The sequence below is a fragment of the Vespa mandarinia genome, chromosome 3 (assembly GCF_050613455.1).
Source record: "Vespa mandarinia isolate Hongniang chromosome 3, ASM5061345v1, whole genome shotgun sequence".
Classification (NCBI taxonomy): Eukaryota; Metazoa; Arthropoda; class Insecta; order Hymenoptera; family Vespidae; genus Vespa; species Vespa mandarinia.
The window spans coordinates 8167501-8190000 of NC_140812.1; the positions used below are offsets into that span (position 1 = coordinate 8167501).

At 28.0% G+C, this 22500-nt stretch overlaps 3 protein-coding genes across 6 annotated transcripts in view; 2 read left to right on the forward strand and 1 right to left on the reverse strand.

Moving 5' to 3' along the window:
- The window catches only part of Ubc2 (ubiquitin conjugating enzyme 2), a 5646-nt gene extending 3784 nt beyond the window's left edge, over window positions 1-1862 (forward strand). For all 3 annotated transcript variants that reach the window (XM_035880127.2, XM_035880125.2, XM_035880126.2), the window contains exon 6: window positions 1-1862. This exon is cut by the window's left edge and continues 506 nt beyond it. The gene's annotated coding sequence lies outside the window, so the exon portion shown is untranslated.
- Window positions 1863-3954: 2092 nt separating this feature from the next.
- On the reverse strand, window positions 3955-15355 carry LOC118447853 (CD63 antigen). The gene is made up of 6 exons (XM_035880335.2): window positions 15002-15355; window positions 8905-9093; window positions 8562-8732; window positions 6435-6656; window positions 6002-6063; window positions 3955-4420 (listed from the first exon to the last, which is right to left on the reverse strand). Exons 1-6 carry the CDS (start codon window positions 15062-15064, stop codon window positions 4402-4404), a joined length of 726 nt encoding a protein of 241 aa, XP_035736228.1. The 5' UTR covers window positions 15065-15355; the 3' UTR covers window positions 3955-4401.
- Window positions 15356-19895: 4540 nt separating this feature from the next.
- The window catches only part of LOC118447855 (CD63 antigen-like), a 7438-nt gene continuing 4833 nt past the window's right edge, over window positions 19896-22500 (forward strand). The window contains exons 1-2 of one of the 2 annotated variants that reach the window (XM_085655952.1): window positions 19896-20089; window positions 22033-22124. In XM_085655952.1, the coding sequence (XP_085512078.1) occupies window positions 20074-20089; window positions 22033-22124 (108 nt within the window). In that variant the 5' untranslated portion in view covers window positions 19896-20073. Of the gene's footprint in view, window positions 20090-21574; window positions 21780-22032; window positions 22125-22500 lie in introns of those variants that run through there. The other variant, XM_085655953.1, reaches the window with a different exon arrangement.

Genomic DNA, 22500 nt, shown 5'->3' on the forward strand with positions numbered 1-22500 from the left:
AAACGTGAATCTAGAAAGGCACGATTCTCCACAATGTAAACTCCAATATTTTTATATTTACTCAATTTTATTATATTTTTAAATTATATTGTTTAAATATAATTTTAATTCAATTTTTATCCAAATTGGCCATACCAACATTACGTGCACCTATTCGGAATTTTTACCAAGTACATCTTCTCCAAAGATAATATTGGTATTTGCAAGAACATAAAATCCAATTATAATATTTGGGGCCACCTGCAAAATCTTTGTAACTGTAAATAAATATCATTTCCTGTATATTCGAACTAGTACATTGAAGAAACTGAAATTTCTATTGTCTACATGTGTATGTATAAATTGTCTTATACTTATATAGCCATAAGTATTCCGTACTATCTCATTACTGTACTTCATTACTTTTTTTTGGTATTTGTACTTCGTTTTCCTTTAGGAAAATGGCTGTGTCACAAAACAAATTAAGAAATGTTTTACTCATTTTCTAATCTTTTGTGTAGTAGCCATTTCGTATTCAATGTGTTCAGTAAAGTATTGAAATTTTGGTTTTTTTTCTTTTTTACTAAGAAAGATCTTAGTAAAATCTTAGATCTATTGGATTATATGTTATCGATCAATTTATACAAATTTTTCTTTCATGTGATTTTTATATAATTAAGACATGTTTATGACAAGAAACGAAAGATAATGGCTTTTAATGGCAAGGTGGACCAACAAACCACTTTGTAAATAATTCAGATCGAAGGAGCAAGTTGTTGCTTGGAAAATTGGGTGGTAATGTGTGTGACTGCAATTTATATACCTTGTAATAAACAATCAGTAAAACTCATTCAATTTAACATTGTACAGTTTTATGATGTAAACTAAGCTTTTAAGATTTTTCTCTTCGATGTCAAATTCTCTTGTAAATATCACTGTGTGAAATGACTTTGCATGAGAGGTGAGACTCTCTCGCTCTCTTTCACTCTCTCTCTCTCTCTCTCTCTCTCTCTCTCTCTCTCTCTCTTTCTCTCTCTCTCTCTCTGTCTTTCTCTTTCACTTACACACCTTCATTATAGATATAACCATTTTATTCATAATTTTACTCGGTTCCCCGATTATTTGAGAATGTTAGGTCTTCTCGTTTTTGTAAACTGTTGAACGAACATCAAATTTTGTATGTTGCTTAATGTGAAAGCGGCGCATTAATTCTATTTAGGAATTGTAAATACGTCGATATACATACATATTTGTCGAACGTGCATATTTGCTGTTTATAAGAGTAGTAATGGAATATAATCAATCTTGCTCTTCCTTAACTAGAGAGAGCTGCAGAAACAAAAACAAAAAGAATTTATCTATGGAAGTGCATAATGCAGTTTACTATAATCATGTTAAATATCAATTTAATTAAGGGTCGCTCTCCGTATTCCTTTTTGTATTCCTTTTGTAACAAATCATCAGGGAAAACGTTTCATTCCAAGAAAATAATTAATTTCAATTTTTATTCATTCTTTTTTTGAGAGATTTCTTTATCCATAAGCTCTTTGATTAAATGATATTTCGTTTTGCAATTTTTATCAAATAAAGAGATTACGTTATATTGTATTTTAAACATATTTCATATGTTCAAAGTTATGCTGCATTATTCACAGAGATAAATATGTGCTATTCACAAAAACTATTTAACTGATGAATGCGATTGTAATCTCTCTCATTCACTAAAGACAGAAAGAGGCTACAGCTCTGGTGATATCAAAATGGCAAAATAAAAAAAAAAAGAGAAATGAGAGATCCACTAATCCTAATCAATGATGGATGTTAGTCTGCTACCGAATGGTCTGCATAAATATAAATTACAATAAAATAAACTGATTATAAAATTATAATATCACGAAGTTATCATTTTTTCCTTCCTAAATTATATATTTATATACATATATATATATTTTATACGAGGTGTACAAGTATTCAAGATTAAATACAAAACAATTAGTGTAATTTTAATTTATTAATATACATAAAGGCTAGACAAATATGTGCTAAGGATGTCGTTGGCTCCTAAATTGCCAAAAAATAATAAGTTATATTAAAATAATGGAATTATCTTAATACAAATTTATCAATATTGACTAATTTATAATTTACACTTTTATAGAGAAGAAAAAAAAATACAAGCAGATAAAATATATAATTTAGTATAAATTTACTCTCTTGTAAGAATACGGTATATATATGTAAAATACCAATGCTCTCATTAATACTGATTACAATAATCTTTATCAGTCTTATCTCTTGCCCAATAATCAATATATATCAAGAATCTAATTGAGATTTATAAAAAAAAAATGACGATTATTGTAATTAAAAGGAGCGAACTTTGGACAAGTGCCAGTTTTGGACAAGCTATGTTGCGCAAGACAGTTAAGTGACATTAAAACTTCTTTTTTTTTTTTTCTATATTAATCATTTATAACATATGTCTTCTCTCTTTCTATAAGTTAGGCACACTTTAATCATATATATCTCTTAGTTAGTTAGTTTATAATATACTGTGAATACAATTATCTAAGAATGTTTCATTTATATCCATTCTGAGCATATTTAATACTACCAGAGTGCATTTTAAAACGTACGTACATACATGATACAAATATCACTTTGAATCTTTTTACAACTCTCTCGTTGTTGTACAATTACATTAAATAATTATGTCATAGTAATTTTTCAAATTGTGAAGGAATATTGTAGCAAATTTTCAAGTACCATATGTATATATCATTATTATCATCATCATCATCATCATCATTAACATAACTTGTCGTTAACAATAACTGACCTAGTTTCAGCTTATTCTTGTCAATAATACAAAATTTCAAAAAATAATAGATAATATTATAATATTGGTTGCAAGTACTTTGATTCGCAAAATCGAGACGATGTAAAGGTTTCTTTTATAGCAATTCTTTTTGAATTTTTTTGTTTCTATTTTTTTCTTTTTTCTTTTTCATTTTTTCTTTTCTTTTCTCTTTTTTTTCTTTTTTCTTTTTTTTTTTAATAATACAACCATAGTGGTATAGAACACGTGGAATAGAATATTTTAATATATTTAATAACACAAAGGATTTCATTATTGACAAATTGACAATGTATATATCATTGAAACTAAATATCAAGGTACATCAATTATGTATATTTGTTAATTTGCGCATTAAGAATCGATATGAGGGAGAAATATTGTGTATTTATTATATATATATATATATATATATATATATATATATATATATCTACATTATTTATTTATATATATATATATATATATATATATATCTACATTATTTATTTATATATATATATATATATATCTTGGAATATTTTGTCGATTACGAATAAAAGTACGCACATTTCTAGAATAAATATGATATCATTACGAATTTGGTACATGTAAGACTGCTGCAACATTTGATAATTCTATTTAAATAAAGAGTTGTTAAAAAAAAGGTATCCTTTTTTATCGAGAAGGCATACAAAGAAAGTATGCCATGTTTTATATCATTCATATTTAAATATAGTAGAAGCAATAAGCCATTTTGCATAATAATGAGTATTAGAACACAGACTTTTCTCTGCGAGTAAATCTTTGATAACCAATTCACATTGTACTGTTAGAGGGAAGATTAGACAAAAATAGCTTATTGTTTCTTTTTATATATGATAATAAATTAAAGAGGAATGATGGTTGTAGAGCTAGTGCGAGCACTAAAATTAAGCAGCTCACATTTATGATGTTAATATCTATGCTTTTACAAGGAGCGAAGACATATTGTACATAGATGAGAAATCTCTTTTGTAATAATTATTTTTACATCATGGCTGCAACACATGGCACATCGATTATATTCATTGTCATTATCGCTCATTTTTTTTAACACTTCTTTTTATAATTTTTTTTATTCTTATTTATTTATTTCCTTTTTCTTTTTTTTTTCTTTTTTTTTTTTTTGTTCCATTACGATGGTCTTGTATTATACATAAAAAAAAAGAAAAAAAAAAAAAAAAAAGAAAAAAATAAGAGAGAGAAATTGTTATATATATATTTTTATAGTCGCTGCGCTCTCTTTGGTATTTTTGGCATGTAATGGCAGTAAATCATTTCATTTTTGTTAGAGAATTCTTCATAAAGAGAAATCAGAAAATAGTTCTTCAATAATAAACCTTTCCAAGATATATTTTCTCTTTTATATTACGTGTATAGAAAAGTTATTTTAATACAATTTTAACATCATTCCTCTTTGCTATACATTTTTAAGCATTTTAATAATTAATAAAAATGGTCATATTCGCAATGGAACTATAAATATCTTTCTGCCAATGTATGATGAACAATATTATGAAAAATGCCCCTTAACTGATGGCAGATCAGTGTGCTGTGGTTTCGCTGTAAGTAAAAATATTACATCACTAGAGTTTTAGATACATTAATTGAATAACATAAGTGCACTGCATATTGACTAAGCAATAACATATAAAAAGCCAAACATTCCATTGATAAAAACGTAATTATAAGCGGAATTTATATTACCAGCAGTGTCCAAAGTCGACAGACCTTTCGCTCTATAACAATGAACAGATTGGCATTGACTTTGTTGTGTTATTTTACCTGCACTATGTAGAAATTGTTTTCATCAATTAGTTTTATATATATATATATATCTCTACAAAGTGCTAAAGATAAAATAATTATTTGAACCTGACGTTGTATATTCACTATGTAGGATATGGCCATTAATCATAATTATAACACTACGTAAACTTTACACCGTAATAAACAACAAAACATCTTAATAATAGATAAATAGTAATTCTTAATTATAATTTACGCATATATTATACCGTTTTACACGGCATTTCAATATGCAAATACTCGCGCTAAATCTATTATACTTGTGTATTTTCTGTGTAGACAAAGAGGGGAGATATATACCTGTTAATCTAAAAATCTTTGTTCATTTGTATTAAAGCAACGAATGTACCAAGAAATAATTTACTTAATTATGATTTTCAATCACAGATACATTTGAAACTGTACAGTTTTCTTGAGTACTTACATAATCAATGCTTAAATCGTGAAAACCAAATAGACTAGTATTATTATAGTGGAGCCCTAATAAATAATCTACATAGACATGTATTCATGCGAGAGAATAAAGCTTTTGCTTTTAACATAGATTACATTTGCTTCACTTTACTCCTTTTCAGATTTAAAATTATATCTTTTAATAAATAAGAAAAGAAAGTAAAAAAGAAAAAAAATAAAATGATGACAAAAATGATGACCTTGCCATCATTTAACATAAATAACGCCATTCCTTAAGACGAATATTTGCTTAGCCAAGACTTCTTCAAACTTCTTTGGAAATTTTGCAATTGATTTTTTTTTTTTAAACATAATATTCGAACTTATATTGATATGTTATATGTCATTTTTTAAATCACGTTACCCATGGCTCGGCTATAACAGCATTACAAAGCTGAATGTATATACGATTAGGTATTACGTATATATATAGTTGTTACCTACAGTGCAAATTTATAGGATTTACAAAAACAATGTGTTGTATAGTGATAGATTATTATACATATAAAGTCTTTAAATGTTCTAAATTTAATGTAAAAATGTATATATATAAAACATACGAAAAGATCTTTATGACTATAGAGAAAGCCCAATTACCAAAAATAGTATCAATTTCGTACTTAGTACACCAATACCATCAGTTCAACATGTATTTTAAATTGATCAATCCTTTTAAAGAGATAAAATATTTAACGCAGTGTGTCAGTAAGATAAGCAATAAAAAAGAATACACTCTTGATGTGTAAATTGTGCACCGAAATTGTAAGTTATACATAGTTAAGATAACAAAGATAAGGGTGATGTAACCAGTGTAACAGAACAGTATTTATAAAAAGTGCATGTTAGGCATGTTGCAATTAAAATTTGTGTCTGACAGCTTACACAGTCTCGTACTCGCGACGAATTGAGCGAGCCAAACAGCACGCAAAGGTTACTCCGATCAACTGAAACCAATATAAAAAGAAAAAGAATAAGAATATCTTGTAACGAGACCTTTGCCACAACGAGTATGTTGGTAATATCAAATTCAATTTTTTTTTCTTTTTAATACGATTTGCGATCGCAACAAAGTACAAACCACATCATATACTGAGTGTCTCATTTAAACTCATTCTTTATTTTTTTAAATTATGAACAACTCATGATATTTTAATAGTGATTTAAATCTAATTTTCATTCAAACAAAGATCTTTCGTTGTGACATTTTTTTGCTGTGACATATCATCAGAAAATAAAATTAAGTTATACATTACATATATATATATATATATATATATATATATATATATATATATATATATATGATTTATTTTACCTGAGTAAGAGCAATTCCTATACCAACGGATGCTAAAGCCAAAGAATTGTACTTAATGGTCTGTTGTAACTTGGACATACAACCATCACCATTGGAATGAACCGAATTCGAATCACATTTATCACCGGCAGAAATTTCCGTACAACAAGAATCCGGTATTATATTATCCGTGTAATTAAGTTTGGCCCAATCTCCTGGATTCTCTATACCACAGCATCGTAACTATAATAACAATATTATCGAATTAATGGATAGATTTATATAGATACCATGTACACAAAATAATTATTTCCAAGCTTGAACATCACCAAGGGCTACGAACGTCTTTCTTGGTTAATTATTATTGTTATTTTTATTATTTACGATTAACTCGTACTCAGCAACGAAAATGTTCAGTAATCGATCAAATGATTCTTACACAATTTCCCTTTCACTAGTGAAGACGTATATATTGTGCAAGATATATACAGGGGGATCTTATTTGAATTTACCGGGTCATTTCAATAGAAACGTAAGATTAAATAATAATAATAATAATAATAACAATAATAATAATAATAATAACAATAATAATAATAATAACAATAATAATAATAATAATAATAATAATAATAATAATAATAATAATAATAATAATAATAATAATAATAATAATAATAATAATAATAATAACAATAATAATAATAATAACAATAATAATAATAATAACAATAATAATAATAATAATAATAATAATAATAATAATAATAATAATAATAATAATAATAATAATAATAATAATAATAATACCAATAATAATAATAATAATACCAATAATAATAAAAGCTATATATTTGTTATATAAATATATATATATAATCATCAAAACAATCGAATATTAAAATGGAAAATATAGAAAAATAGTTTGGTAAAAAGTAATATGGCAATGATAATCATGTGATATAGTAAATTAATTCTTTTTGTTTTTAAACTGTTTATTGTTATCAACATGCAGTGACAACCAAATAAATCAGGAAGACTATAATGCCTTATATATATTTATATATGTGTGTATAAAATTTAGAAAAATAAATAATTATGATATTACTATATTTTATAACGGAGATATCTAAAATGATAAATTCAATTGGGACACCGTATACATTTATACACTGTACTTATATACATAGCGTGACCCACTGTGTAACACATTTCACTTAAATACCAAGTTTATTAAATTTACTGATCGATCGAGCTTAAATATCATGAACAAAGCACAATATAATATATATATATATAACTTTCATTTATATATATATATATATATATATATATATATATATAATATACATAAAAAAAAATATGTATGTATATATATATAAAAAAAAAGTTATATAATACTTTGATAAGATAAATGATTTCTAAGATTTTTTAGAGGAAAACGATAATGATGAAATAGAATAGTTTTACTTATATATATATATATATATATATATAGGAAACTCAGAATGCTAGGAAATATTGAGGGATCCTTGTAATATCATTAATGCGAGTTACGTACAAATAGAGATAGATATGATACGTGTACGTAAGTCAGTATGTGGTAAGATTATATGTACGTGGTAATATATACGAGTAGTATATTCTCGTACTACATATATATATATATATGGGATATATAGATACAATAATCTAACATACGAGAGAAAAAGGGACGAAGAAGATATTGATTCACAGTTTACAAGGCGAATACGTATATACGTTTGTACAGTATATCATTAAAAGAAAAATAAAGACAAAAAAAAAAATATATATATATATATAGAATAAGCCTATTCAATTGAATAGTCAATTAATTTTTTATTCCCTTCCCTTTTACTATTTGTTCAATAATTTTATAAAATCATTTTTTTCTTTTCTATAAGAATTTATTATCATTTTCTTTTTTTTTTTTTATTATAAAAGAATTATTATAATAAAATTTTTTCCTTCGCAGAAAAGTATGAGATGTAATTTTATCCCAACAAATGATATGTGCGTATGGGTTGTGTGTGCGTGCATGTGTGTGTGTATGTGCGTTCGTATAAAGAAAATAAATAAGGATAAATATTCAAAGAGACTATGTATAACCGGTTTTTATTTACTTACGTCGTATTGCATGATGTCCCAGGATTTACGAATGTTTTCATCGCTTTTATATTGATAAAAGGTTGTATTCATACGATTAAGCAACATCGAATCCACCTCATTACGCATTACGTAGCCTGAAATGCCTGCACCCAATTCCAGTGCAAAAATAATCATCAAGAAGACCGAGTACTGAAAAGAAAAAATGGTATTATAGACGATGTGGTTTGATTACAAAAAAATATGGCGCATCAAGTGACGGTAAATGATTTTTTTTTTGTTTCCTTTTTTGTTTTTCTTATATATATATATATATATATATATATATATATATATATATATATATAAAAAGTAACTTGCGTACTGTTATCAACATGCAATGATTTTCCTTTATTGCTCCGCAACAACCAAAGAACGACACCAGGAAGACTACAACGCCAACGATTATCATTAAAACAGGTGCAGCGAAGAACCAGCTGTCGACGAAGTTTTTGTAACCACTGTAAACGACCAGTATTACTGCGCCCACGGATATGAAGACGATACCGGTAATCTGTAAAAAAAACAAATAGATTTTCATTAAGATTAGTTATTTTAAACGGCGAAAGGATTCAATAGGAAAAAGAACTTCTGCCTCTATTTTTGTCGTTATTCATTAATTATTCATTGACTTATCGATCGACGACAACTTCAGTAGTCATTGAACTCAAACCAAATAAAAACGTTCTTACGAAGTAAATAAATTTGTAATCTCTGAGATAAGAGACAGAAAGAGAGAGAGAGAGAGAGAGAGAGAGAGAGAGAGAGAAAAAAAAGAAAGGAAAGAGAATCATAAGTTATTATAGTGACTGATAGTATTATATAGGATTATTGTAATACACATTGTATAAATGAAAATAGAAAATTAATAATATAAAAATTTTTTAATTCATATCTTTGTTAATTGTGGATTATATTAAAAATTTTATTGATTGATCTTAATTTTGTTGTTCCAAATTATATATATATATATATATATATATACACATACATTCGTATATATTGATAAGATTCGTTGAAAATATATTCATGACACCCTGTATATATATAATATCATATCTGAAGTTGTAGGTAGAGAAGGCCTTTGGTGGATAGACACCGAACAAAAGTTCTACCTACGCTTTGTCTTTATTTATATACGCATTATAAATACGAGAAATACGCCTACTTATATAATATTACACACACACACGCACACAAGAGAAAGGGATTTTTTGTAATATCGTTCTCGTATTATATGCTATACATTTTCTTTCAGAAAAGATTTTCATTTCTGCATAACATTATCGATAATTTCGAACGTTCGAATAATAGACATTTAATTCGTCCTTCGAATGATTAAAAGTTACTTTACGTCCATGAAACAGTTTCTGATCATTGCTTATAAACCACCGTTACCATAATGCATGTGAAATCGATCGCGCGCGACCTAAGTAATCATTCATATCTTCGCGCGAAAAGCAGTAACCACTAGAGAAACCCGAACGAATTTATTTATCGATTTAGATATTGTCAAATCGACGGTAAAAAAGAACAAAAACGATCTCTCTCTCTCCCTCCCCCTCTCCTCCCCCTCTCTCTAGTTTATTACGATATAAAACGAAACAAAAAAGAAAATGAAAGTTAACTTTAAAATCAAATATCAAACGATCCACCAATCACAAAGTTCTTTTATAGCCATTATTATTATTATTATTATTATTATTATCATTATCATTATGGCATCTTTATAGCAACATTATAGCACCTTTCTAATAGTAAAAGTTTATATAATTACATTGACCCATTCTAACCTTCTAATAAGAAGATTATAACGATGAAACGGAGCGTACGAAGTGACGCAGAAATGTAGATAAAACGAGTGCGTCTCATAAAAGGGTTTCAATTAAGGGCAAGATTATTCCCGTTAGATGAGTCAAGTAGGGCGTGTATTCGTCACGGACAAGATAGTTCATGTATCTGTGCACAAGTGCGCGCGTATGCCCATGTAAATATATATTATATTATATATATATATATATATATATATATATATATATATATATATATTATATAGGAAAGAGGGCAAGGTAGATGCTAAAGTTCATATTGTAAAACAAATCACGCACTATCTTCCTCTTCCTCTGACTCTTTCTGCCCCTCTCCTTTCTCTTTCTTTTTCACATCTTCCTTCTATATATATATATATATATATATATATATATATATATATATATATATATATATATATATATATATATTGTATGTCGTTAGGTTTATTAACCAATAAATAATGAATATCTTTGTGAAACCTAGTTCTTTGTATTTTCAAAAGAAAAACAAATAAATATACACAGATAAATGTCAAAATGCCAATTGGCTAATAGACCATAATTTCTTTAAGTATTGTATAGACTATATTTCATTGTTATTGACTGAACATTATTTCTGTCACTCGTAGCAATTATTCCGAAAAATAGATTTTTCCTAGAACAATGTAACAATGTCTACTCGTTGTCGGAAATCAAAATGAAATGAAATGAAACATAAAAATTAAATAAGTTTACGATTCCTTTCACTCCATTTTATATATTCGCTCTATAAAATTTAACCTATAGAAAATAAATGAAGCGTGTAAAAGCAAATGGCGCGTTATAATCTAACCTTTTCATTTATGATTCTTTTTTTTTTCTTTTTATCTTTTTTTTTTTTCTTTTTTTTTTTTTTAGCCATCATGGATCCTCGAAAGATCTCTGTTCATACTATATTGATATTAATAATTCATACATAATTGATATTAATCATTATCAATTAATAAATATGTCATATATATTTTTTAATTGTGAATTCAATTACGTTAATCTTTCAGGAAGATTAAATGATTGAAGAATTTAAAAAAGGAAAGAGATCTAAGCTCATAATTAATTCCTGGCATTATCGAGACTTCCGTCTATCAATTTGCATTTGTTTAAAAGAAACGGTTAATGACATACAACATGACATGACACGATACAATGCAATATGATATGTTACGATACGATACGATACGATACGAATGAGAAGAGAAATAATATTAACTAAACGAAAAAGGTATTAGAATACGTGATATATAAATCGTAATGGATAAGACGAGTAGTATATAAAATGTCTATTCGATACGGACATAGCACTATGCTAGTCACAATGGTATCGATACTATCGTCCTTTCTCCCTCCGACTCGTTCAAAACATGTCCACGTATATGGTTTGTACGCTTGGCTAACGGAGGTCGCGTACCACCCTACGTTCACATACATACACAAACACACTCACTCATATATATATATGTATATATAATTATTCTCTCGAGAAGTTGACCCCCCTTCGACAGAAAACGACGGGCATTGCACGTATACAGTGTATTTCATAATACGCAGATAAATATCGTGTTATTGTCATTAACATTTAAAATACATATATGTGTGTGTGTATAAATGAATAAATATTACAAGATTAGTATTAGGATTTAAAAATAATAAATAAAATATTTTTTTAAAAGTGGGAAGAAATTTTTTTTATTTTATTGTACTTTTCTTTTTCTTTTTTATTATTATAATTACTTTTATGGATGGTTATACTTATTTAGTTTTTTTTTTATTTTATTTTCTTTCTTTATATATATATATATATATATACATAGATTGTCCTAAATATAAAATTATGTCATATAATTGCATACTGTAGCAGTGTGACGATATAAGAGAAGTAGGTAATCTTGTTCACTCTTTGAGACCAACGAAGTGTTCGAATAACGCATGAAACATTTTCTCTATTTTAGCAATTAAAAGATGATAATTATTTGGCCTGTGGCATATCCTGTTTATCTTTGACTCATAAATCAAATTATTAGAACATAAAGCAAGATCCTATGCCCATCATATTGTGAGAGTTGCAATATATTATGAAACATCCTATATATGTATATATATATTTATATATAATACACACCCACTATATATACACAGAGTGAGCCAGAAAATTTCTAAGTAATTTTTAATATCGATTAAATCGATACGATTTTTAAGAACCTTTGGTCCACCCTGTATATAAATGTATACTAGTACGATGAACGTTTGACTTTTCCTGCCTTATATCTAATCGTAACAGACGGCAATACTTAAAAGTAGTATGTGCACAATATACAGAGTGATAGTTAGAAAAAAAAAAAAAAAAAAAAAAAAAATTGGGCCATTTATGTACGTATATATGTACAATACATTCATCCCTTACTTCGTTACGATAAAACACGTACTATATAGTCTTCTATATCGAATGAACATAACCTATGATTCTTCTAGATATTCTTTATTATTACTATCTCCTTTCTTTCTCTATTTTTTCGTTTAATAGTAACGAAAAATTTTATCGATCGGAACGATAGAGAAATTTATTATCAACGGAGCAATTGAGAGAGATTATTTGACAAAATGAATAACAAGAAAGGGGAGAGTGGGTGGATAGGTGGGTGGGTGGGTGAGGGAGAAAAGTAGAGAAATAAATACATTGGGCGTACGCGGGAATATCAGAGTTCGAAAAACTCTGACCTGGTTTTGTTTGAGAAAAGAAGATCGAGTTTTAAGTAACCTCGATCGAACGAATTTTTTTCTTCTCTTTTTTTCTTTCTTTCTCTGCTCTCTCTCTCTCTCTCTCTCTCTCTCTCTCTCTCTCTCTCTCTCTCTCTCTCTCTCTCTCTCTCTCTCGTATATATGTCACATGCTTTACACTATGTATAATATATACGTAGTAGTAGTAGTAGTAGTACTTGTAGTATTATAGTAGTGTGTATATATATATATATATATATATATATATATATATATAAATAGATGTAATTTACGTACATACAAGAGAAATCGATTACGGCCGAAAACGAAGCTTTGCGATTTTTTATTCATTAACGTTTCGTGATCGATCGAATACAATTTTTCCATCTATGCGTTCTCATTTGAATTATTATCAATCATTCTGAAAGTTCATTCACGCATGAATATTTATCATTTATGGATGTACGTTTATATAAGAAAATAAAAGAAGAAAAAATAAATAAATAAATAAATAAATAAATAAATGAAGTAAAAAAAAAAAATTACAATAACATATGAACGAATGAAGATAAGATGAGGAATAATATGTAATGAAATTTTTTTAATAAATGAGTCAAAGTTATTATATTGTCAGTGATTACAAAAGTCTAAAAACTCCTTGTGGATTCCTTTCTTTTGTTTCCTTCCACTTCGGCGAGTACGACGCAACGTTGTACGCAAGAACAAGAACCTACAAACCACTATACTATACCACATCCCTCTCTCCTCGTGGGCTCGTCCATTTCCTATCGGGAGAGAAGAAAGCGAACGCGGAGGAAGGAACTTTTCCTTCAATGAGTCACGCAATGATTTTAAAAAATAGTAGGGTGAAAGTAAAAAAAAAATATTTAGTCAACTAACTAACACAAGATCTCTTTTTATCTTTTTCCTTTCCGATGGTGTCGCAAAAGAAACAGACAAAAAAAGAGAAAGAGAAAGAGAAAGAGAAAGAACGTAAGAGAGAAAGAAAGTAATTATCTCGTATCTCATAAATGTGTTTCTTGAATTTCGAAACATTTCCAGCTGAATATAATCTGCGCTGTTTCTCGCGACTAAGAACAAAGGAAAAAAAAGAAAAAGTTAAATAAATTCAAATTGAAAATATCCAATTATCAAATGTGATTTTACATATTAAATAAAAATATAAAAAGTAAAGCAATGTTATATATTCTTGAGCGGTTGTTACATATATATATATATATATTATATATATATAATGTTATATATATATTATATATATATAATGTTATATGTTATACGTATGTTATACATATAGTATTAGATGTGTACGTTAAATGTGTGTATTTGTATCTTATAGAAAGTCAATAAATAAACAAATGAGTAATAAAATAGTATATATATATATATATATATATATATATATATAATTAGATATGTATGTTAGATGTATATGTGTGTGTATTTTATATAAAGTCAATAAATAAACAAATTAGTAATAAGATAGTGTATATATATATATACTATCTTATTACTATCTATCTATATATATATACAGACAATAAATAAAATGAAGAATAAAATAATTCTAAGAATATTTCTCTCGCGTTCGATAATATAGGAACTTTTAATTAGAAAAGAATCTAAGAAAAAATATTTCGAGAATAAGACAGAGAGAAAGAAAGAGAGAGAGAGAGAGAGATAGACAGATGCGAAATAAATATTATTCTTTTTTTTTTCTTTCAGGACGACGTCAATAGTAAGAGATACAGAGAAAGAAGGAGACAGAGATAAAGAAATAAAGAGACAGACAGAGGGAAAGGAATAGAGAGGATGATGACACCGTTAAATCTCGTTACTCACCGCGAATATCAAGTTGAAAAGGAATAGCAGGTATTTCACGCAAGCCATAGTGCCGGACACCATTTTTCCGCCTCACTATTCTCACTTCTTTTTTTTTTATTAGGCGCGAAAAAATAAGGATACTTTTGTAAGACGAACGATTCGTCGTTCAAATTGTTTCACCTTATTAATTTAAGATCGATTCGTTTCTATGATACTAATTACACGATTTATTAATATATATATATATATATATATATATATATATATAAATAGATATATAGATATATAGATAGATATATATATATAGACTGAAAAATTTTAAGAAATATCTTTCAGTGATTCGGAACAATTAACGAGAACGATATTCCTGCTTCGAACGTTCGTTACGAAGTGTGGCCAAATTACATATTTTTGTTGTGTTGCACGGGACGGTACGATGTGCCACGGTGCGCGCGCAACTCTTGCGTCTCCCACCACTTACCTGAGTTCATGCTCAAGGATGTATCAAATGTTGGTGTTACTTCCAATTCGATATTTCATCATTTTTAATCGTTCATTTTGATATATATATATATATATATATATATATATATATATTTGTCATCGATTTTTCATTAAGGATTTTCATTGATCGATAAAAAAAGAAAACAAAAATCCATAACACGATGAAAATCTTTTTGCTGATTGACGACGTTGAATCTGCAAAAAAAAAAAAAAGGGAAAAGGAAGGAAAATAAATAAGAGAAAAAAAGAAAAAAAGATGAAAAATAAAAAGGATCAAATGAAGATTGTCGTATGGTACAAACGATTCCAGACAAATGATTTTAAATGAAATATCTTTAAAAGATAAGTTGAAATATATATATATATATATACGAAATGTATGACGAATGTTTAAGATTATCGACGCTTTCGAAGTGAAGATTTGTGAAAGTATTTCTAATCGAATATACTTTTATCATAGTTACGTTATATTCCCATGAATACAGCCCTGAAGTCTTATACTACAGCGCACCTATAAGAGAGAGAGAGAGAGAGAGAGAGAGAGAGAGAGAGAGAGAGAGAGAGAGAGAGAGAGAGAGAGAGAGGCTGTGCTTGGTCTCGAGCTCATTCGGTGAGAGAAATGATGCATCATGGCGATCCTATTAATTACTGATGTTCTTACTCTTGAATTTTATGAACTCCTTTGGAAAACAAACATAGTATGCTCCAGCTAATTGGCAATTAAATTGAACATTCTTATTGATGATGATTGAACTCGAATACAAAATTTTAATTGTATTACGAATAGATGATTTTCGTTACGTCGCTCGTATTCGAAAAGAGAAACAAGCAGATTAAAAAAGAAAAAGAAAAGTTAGGAAACGTTTTATCGTTATTACTATTATTGTTATAGGGGAAACAAACAACTAAAAAACTAAAAAAACAAAAAAAAACAAAAAAGAACAAAAAAATAAATAAAAAAAAAGAAAAATGACGAAGGGCTCGATTGATCATTTTATACGAGGGTGGACTCGCTTCGTAGCAGCCCTACTTCGGTTCAATAGGATCCTTGGTTAACAATTACCCCGACGTATATACATACGTACATACACACATACATAAATACATATATACATATATACAATGTATGCACGTACATACGTCACTTATGCGAAGTGGGTATAGTTCGAAAAGAACGAGACATGTATTCTCATTCCCCCTTCATCCTTTTTCTCTTTGTCTCTTTTTTTTTTTCTTTTATTTTTTTTTCTTTTTTCTTTTTTCTTTTTTCTTTCCCCCCACCCCTTTTTTTTTCTTACTCGAGACACGGGAATATCTTATCGTCCCTCGTCACATGGCTTATCTTTCATTCACCCTTCCCCATTTTCATGACATACATCGATTTCAACATAACATTCGTATCTACTTCGTTTCATATATATATATATATATATACTTACATCTAGTTCGTAAAATGGATGGATAGCTCTCGATATTTACCCTTGTCCTAAATAACTCGAATTGAATTTCGCGGTCAGTCAAAACGGCTTTCCGATTGGCCTAACGAGTCCCGTAACGCAAGGAAGTGTCGTTGGACAAAAACTATGTTCCATTGTCGGATAATAAATTCGCAATGACGTAAAATTTTTCTAATAATTATTACGTGTTTATATGAAAGGATTTTATAAAATTTTCCGATCAAATTTTGACAATGAGTATTTTAAGAGGAGAATAAAAATAATAAATTTACATAAAAGAAAAAGATAAATAATATATATATATATATATATATATATATAAATTTATTGTTAACTTTAAGTTATAGATAAAGTTATAAAGTAGAAACTTGAAACATCATGTACACACTTTGTAAACCTTCTTTAGTTTTACTCATTGTTAGTTATGCGGGAACAGCTGTTACTTTCGAGGAAAATAATATTCGAGCATTCGTATTTTTCTTGTGCGCAAATAGTCTCGTCGATACTTATAAACATATTACGTTTATCCCCGAGCTAACATAGGTCACATGATTTCTACGACATATTTTTTTTCTTTTTTTTTTTCTAATAGCAGACCCACGAATTATCTTTCTTATTTTAGACTTTTTTATTTCTTCATTTTTATTCCTCACAAGAAGAGAAAAGAAGTAAAAAAAAAAAAATGACGTACATATCTTGAACAAATCTTACATTGACTTGAACAATCGAGACCCCATTTATCCATTATATTTGATTAAAGTGTCTTTGCGTTTCAATCGTAGAGTAATCACGCTATGAATTGAATCGTCCTTAAAAAAAAGAAAAAAAGAAAAAAAAAACAAAAAAAAAAAAAAGAAAAAAGTACAAATAACATGCTATTTTATAACGTGTGCCCGATTCGGTCCAATTCAATTAAAAATTTTTCATCATCGGGAAAAGGAGGAAAATGTTATTAAAGTGATTTGGGAATTTTGTTTGTAAAAATATATATATATATATATATATAAAATAAAAATAAAAATAAAAAAATATATGAAAAAAAGTTATTTTATACAGGTCGTTCGATCCGAATAGTTTACCTTGAAAATTTTTTGTTATTAAGAAAAAAAAAGAAAAAAGAAAAAAAGAAAAAGAAAGGAAAAAGAGAAGAAGATATTATAGGAAATGATTTGACGATGTTTCTGCCATCAAAAAAATAATTATCCAGAGAAAGGCGTATTCAAGGAGCAATAACTATGATAAGAGCCATTCTGGAAATCCCATGTGTGTACGCGCGCGCGCATACACACACCCACATACACGCGAACACACACATACAATATATATTGTATATATATATATATATATATATACATAAATTCGCATATAACAATATAACAAATGTGCATATGCAAATGCATATGCACTCGTGAAAAAAAATATAATCGTAAATATGTGGCTTAGCTTAAATCATTTTTTTCTTCTTTAAGATTTTACTCTAACTTCAATCAAAAATAAGATATGAATCGTTACAGTTGAGCGAATCACCGGACATCTTTTCAAAACAATCATTTAAGACGACCTTTAATGAACTAATCAGTTTTCGACATTGTATTATGTAATTTTTTTTTTTTTATTCAGTATAGCACGAGAAATCAATCCATGTAAAAAAAAAGAAAAAAAAAGAAATCGTAAGATTCTGTTTAAAAAAAATTATCGATGACCTTGAAATATCGTAAAAAGAAAAAAACAAAAAGATAACCTTGAAAAAGAAATTCTCCTATCGTCAGTAAAAATTGATCCTTCATATCATATAATTTTCTTCTAATAACATTTTTTATAAAATTATAATTGACAAAGATATTCAGATATTTTGATTTTAATATCCAATTCTATAATGTGCACATATACGTAAATACGCAGATATACGAATGCAAGTTTGACAAATGAAAGAAAAACTCGTGCATCGGTACGATGCACCCGATGATAAAAGCGGATAAGCTCTGACGGTGGTCGACATACACGACGTATGCTTTAATTTAATTGCAAGCATTGCGAGAACGTAGGTGGTAGACAGACGATTCACTGACCTCTCTCTCTCTCTCTCTCTCTCTCCCTCTCTCTTTTTCTCTGTCTGTCTGTCCGCCCATCCGTCTGTCCGTCCACCTTTCTATCTCTCTGTCTCTCACTCTCTGCGAATCGAGACGTTAGTTAAAATATTCGTTTTCAGGGGCTTCACTTTCCTAACACGAAGGGACTATTAAGCTTCGTTGAAATTCGATAACAAAAAAGGAAAGAAAATCTGATGGAAATCCGAAAAGTTCCAATTGAAATTTACATATATCATTATTCATAATGTTTATTTTTTATTGCCTAATATGCGTGTATGTGTGTATATGTGTATATATATATATATATATATATATATATATATGTATGTAACATATTACTAACATATATTAACAATATTATTAATTTGATAATTAATTAAAATATAATTAACATTGACGGAAGCATCTGAAATTTTTAAAGCTATCCATTTAAATAAATTAATTATATATAATATATACAAATTGTATATATACATATCTTTTTCTCACTTCACAAGTGTTCGTGCAAATGATTATGAATTAAAAAATATAATTGTTCAAATTCAATTGTGGTTATAAATTTGAATGAAAAACTATATACTACGTTACTCTGAAGAAAAATTTTTTGTTATCGAGAAAAAGAGAAAAAAAAAATAGATTATTAAAATGATTCGGCACCTTTGTTTATGAAAAGGAAACAAAAAGAATAATAATAATAAATTAAATTTATTATATATAATATAAATTTATATCGTGTCGCTTAAGGGCGACCATCTCCATCATCTAAATCCGTCACTGAGATGACTAATTATTATTAACGTATATATATGTTATTAATTGTTAAAAAACGACAACTTCACAGCTTACTTTGAAACTCGAACATACTCTTGAAGTTACTACGTAATTACTTCAGGTTACACTCACGTCATTTATATTACACGCGCAAATTGTTTTATATGAATATATGTATATTGTGATAGGATAATAAAATTCTTCAGATATTTTTTATTTTAAGATTAATCAAGTGTATATATCACTCGTTATCATCACGTGATCAAAGATGTTCAAAATATCAGGTAATTAAATTTATTTATAAAGATTATTCGTATCTATATATAAATTTTTCTTTTTATTATTATTATGACGATTGAATTAGTGACTATCGTCAATTTCTATATAAAATTATTATAAATGAATAAGAATTTATAATAATTTCTTCGATATATTTCTGATTATAAAAAATTGTTATTTTAATATCTAATTAGATATATATATATATATATATATATATATATATATCAATGTTATCTTGTAACCAATAGCATAATGGTATATATCTACACATATATCTAACCACCAGGTAGAGATATTATCATACACGCAATATGCCGTGGTTTAGAAAATTTCCTAGCCAATGTCGGCCACGTCAGAAAGATCCCACTGCACCGTCCTTATATAATTGCAACATATAAACGTGCATGCGTGCTCCGATGAACGCGCACGCGCTTTTTTCCCTTGGGTATCAGGGTTGTACGAAGGTTAGGTGTCTTCTACGATTCGTCCTCTTTTTTTCATCTCCCGTATCTTTAAATAGATACTACAGCTGAACGCGATTTTATTAAAGTCACAAATTTATATGTGTACTTGAAATTTCAATTAAAAAAAAAATATATATATATATATGCACGAATGTTTCCTCGATTTTTTCTTATTTTGTATATTGAAATTAAAATGTTAAGATAAACAATTTGTTCGATTATAGTTTGATAGTAATGTTAATTTATCGTTAGAGCGATCGTAAATAACAGAAAATAAGAGAAATACACACTTTCCAATACTTTCCGTCGATAATCTTACGCATTGTGATGAAATTGAAGAAATCAAAGTGAATGTCGGTAATTGTACCGATCTCGTGTCGTTTCCTGATACACATATATTTTCATATTCCTTTTTCGCTGTCGGCACACTGTCGACATCTGTTATGATACATCTGGAAACGATTTCTCCAAGATGGCCTTGAATCTTTCACCATTCAATTTACGTAATTATCCAGAGTACTTAATACGCTTATATATTACTTAGTAAAAATAAAAAAAGAAAGAAAAAAAAAGGAGGAAAAGAAAAGAAAAAAGAAAAAAAAGTATCTCCCAATAAAAATTTTATTATAACAAATATGAAACTTACGAAATTACATGTATGAACGAATGATTTCGAATATTATCGAACAGTACGCATCTGATAACAAGCATTGTAACTTTATTTGTTTCTCTCTTCTTTTGAAAATAATAAAAGGGAAAAAGAAAAAGGAAAACAGAAATTTCAAGTACTTTTTTTTTTTTTTTTTTTTTTTTTTTTTTTTTTTTTTTTTTAGAACTATTCACGTCTTTCGTTGAAAACTCACACAGATAGCGTATATAGTACCTATTGCGTTTAACAAGAATACGACGCTCGCACAATAAGTTAGGAAGCCCGCGCGTTTTAGAAGCGTTCGTTAAATTTCGGCCATACTCGACTATGATCGGCCTTACTTCACGCTTATGCGCATGTGCCGACGTGCATTCTCGTTTGACCAATGCTCGTTTATTGATAATGTCTCCTTATTCGGCGGGATTATCAGTGTTTCATTCCCGTTTTCGCTTAACACATTTCTGATACAATTAGTGTATATTCCTACTATTGTGGACACGACATATCGGCCTGAGAGAAAGAAATAAAGAGAGAGAAAAAAAGAGACAAAAAGAAAGAGAAAAAAAAAGAAGAGTGACGGTGAGTGAGAGTGAGAGAGAGCGAGAGAGAGAAAGAAAGAACGATGCGATTTGCATGTTTTTTTTCTTTTTTTGACTTCTTTTTTTTTCATTTTTTTTAATCCGCTCAAATTCAGTTTTTCAGAAACAAATGGTCATCGAGACCATCCTTTTCTCTCTTTCTTTTTTTTCTTTTTTTTTTTTTGTCCTTCAAATGTCAACGTATACATAACGTTTTTCTATTTTTCTTTTTTGCTCCCGGTTCTACCATTCAGGTAACATAGCCGACAAGATGACATCGATGAAGTTATCGGCGAGCTCGCAATGCGTCAAATATCTAATGTTTATCTTCAATCTATTCTTCGTGGTAAGTGTAGTGAACAAATTGTGATATTATTGATAAATTCATTACAAGTGCGAATGCGAGAGAGAGAGAGAGAGAGAGAGACAGAGAGAGAGAGAGAGAGAAAGAAAGAGTAAGTCAGTGAGTGAGTTAGTGAAAGTGAGAGAGATAGATGTAGATTAAAAGCGACGACGTAATAAGTTTTCTGTGAAATATTGTTGAATGTGCCACGAGTACGAGATACGTATATATATATAGATATGCATCTATATATACAGTATATATATATATGTATAGATATACGTCTATATGTGTGAGTGTCTGTACCTATATATATGAATGCATACGTATAGGTAGAACACCGAAGAAATTCCGTCTCCTTGAATATCTTTTGGTTTTT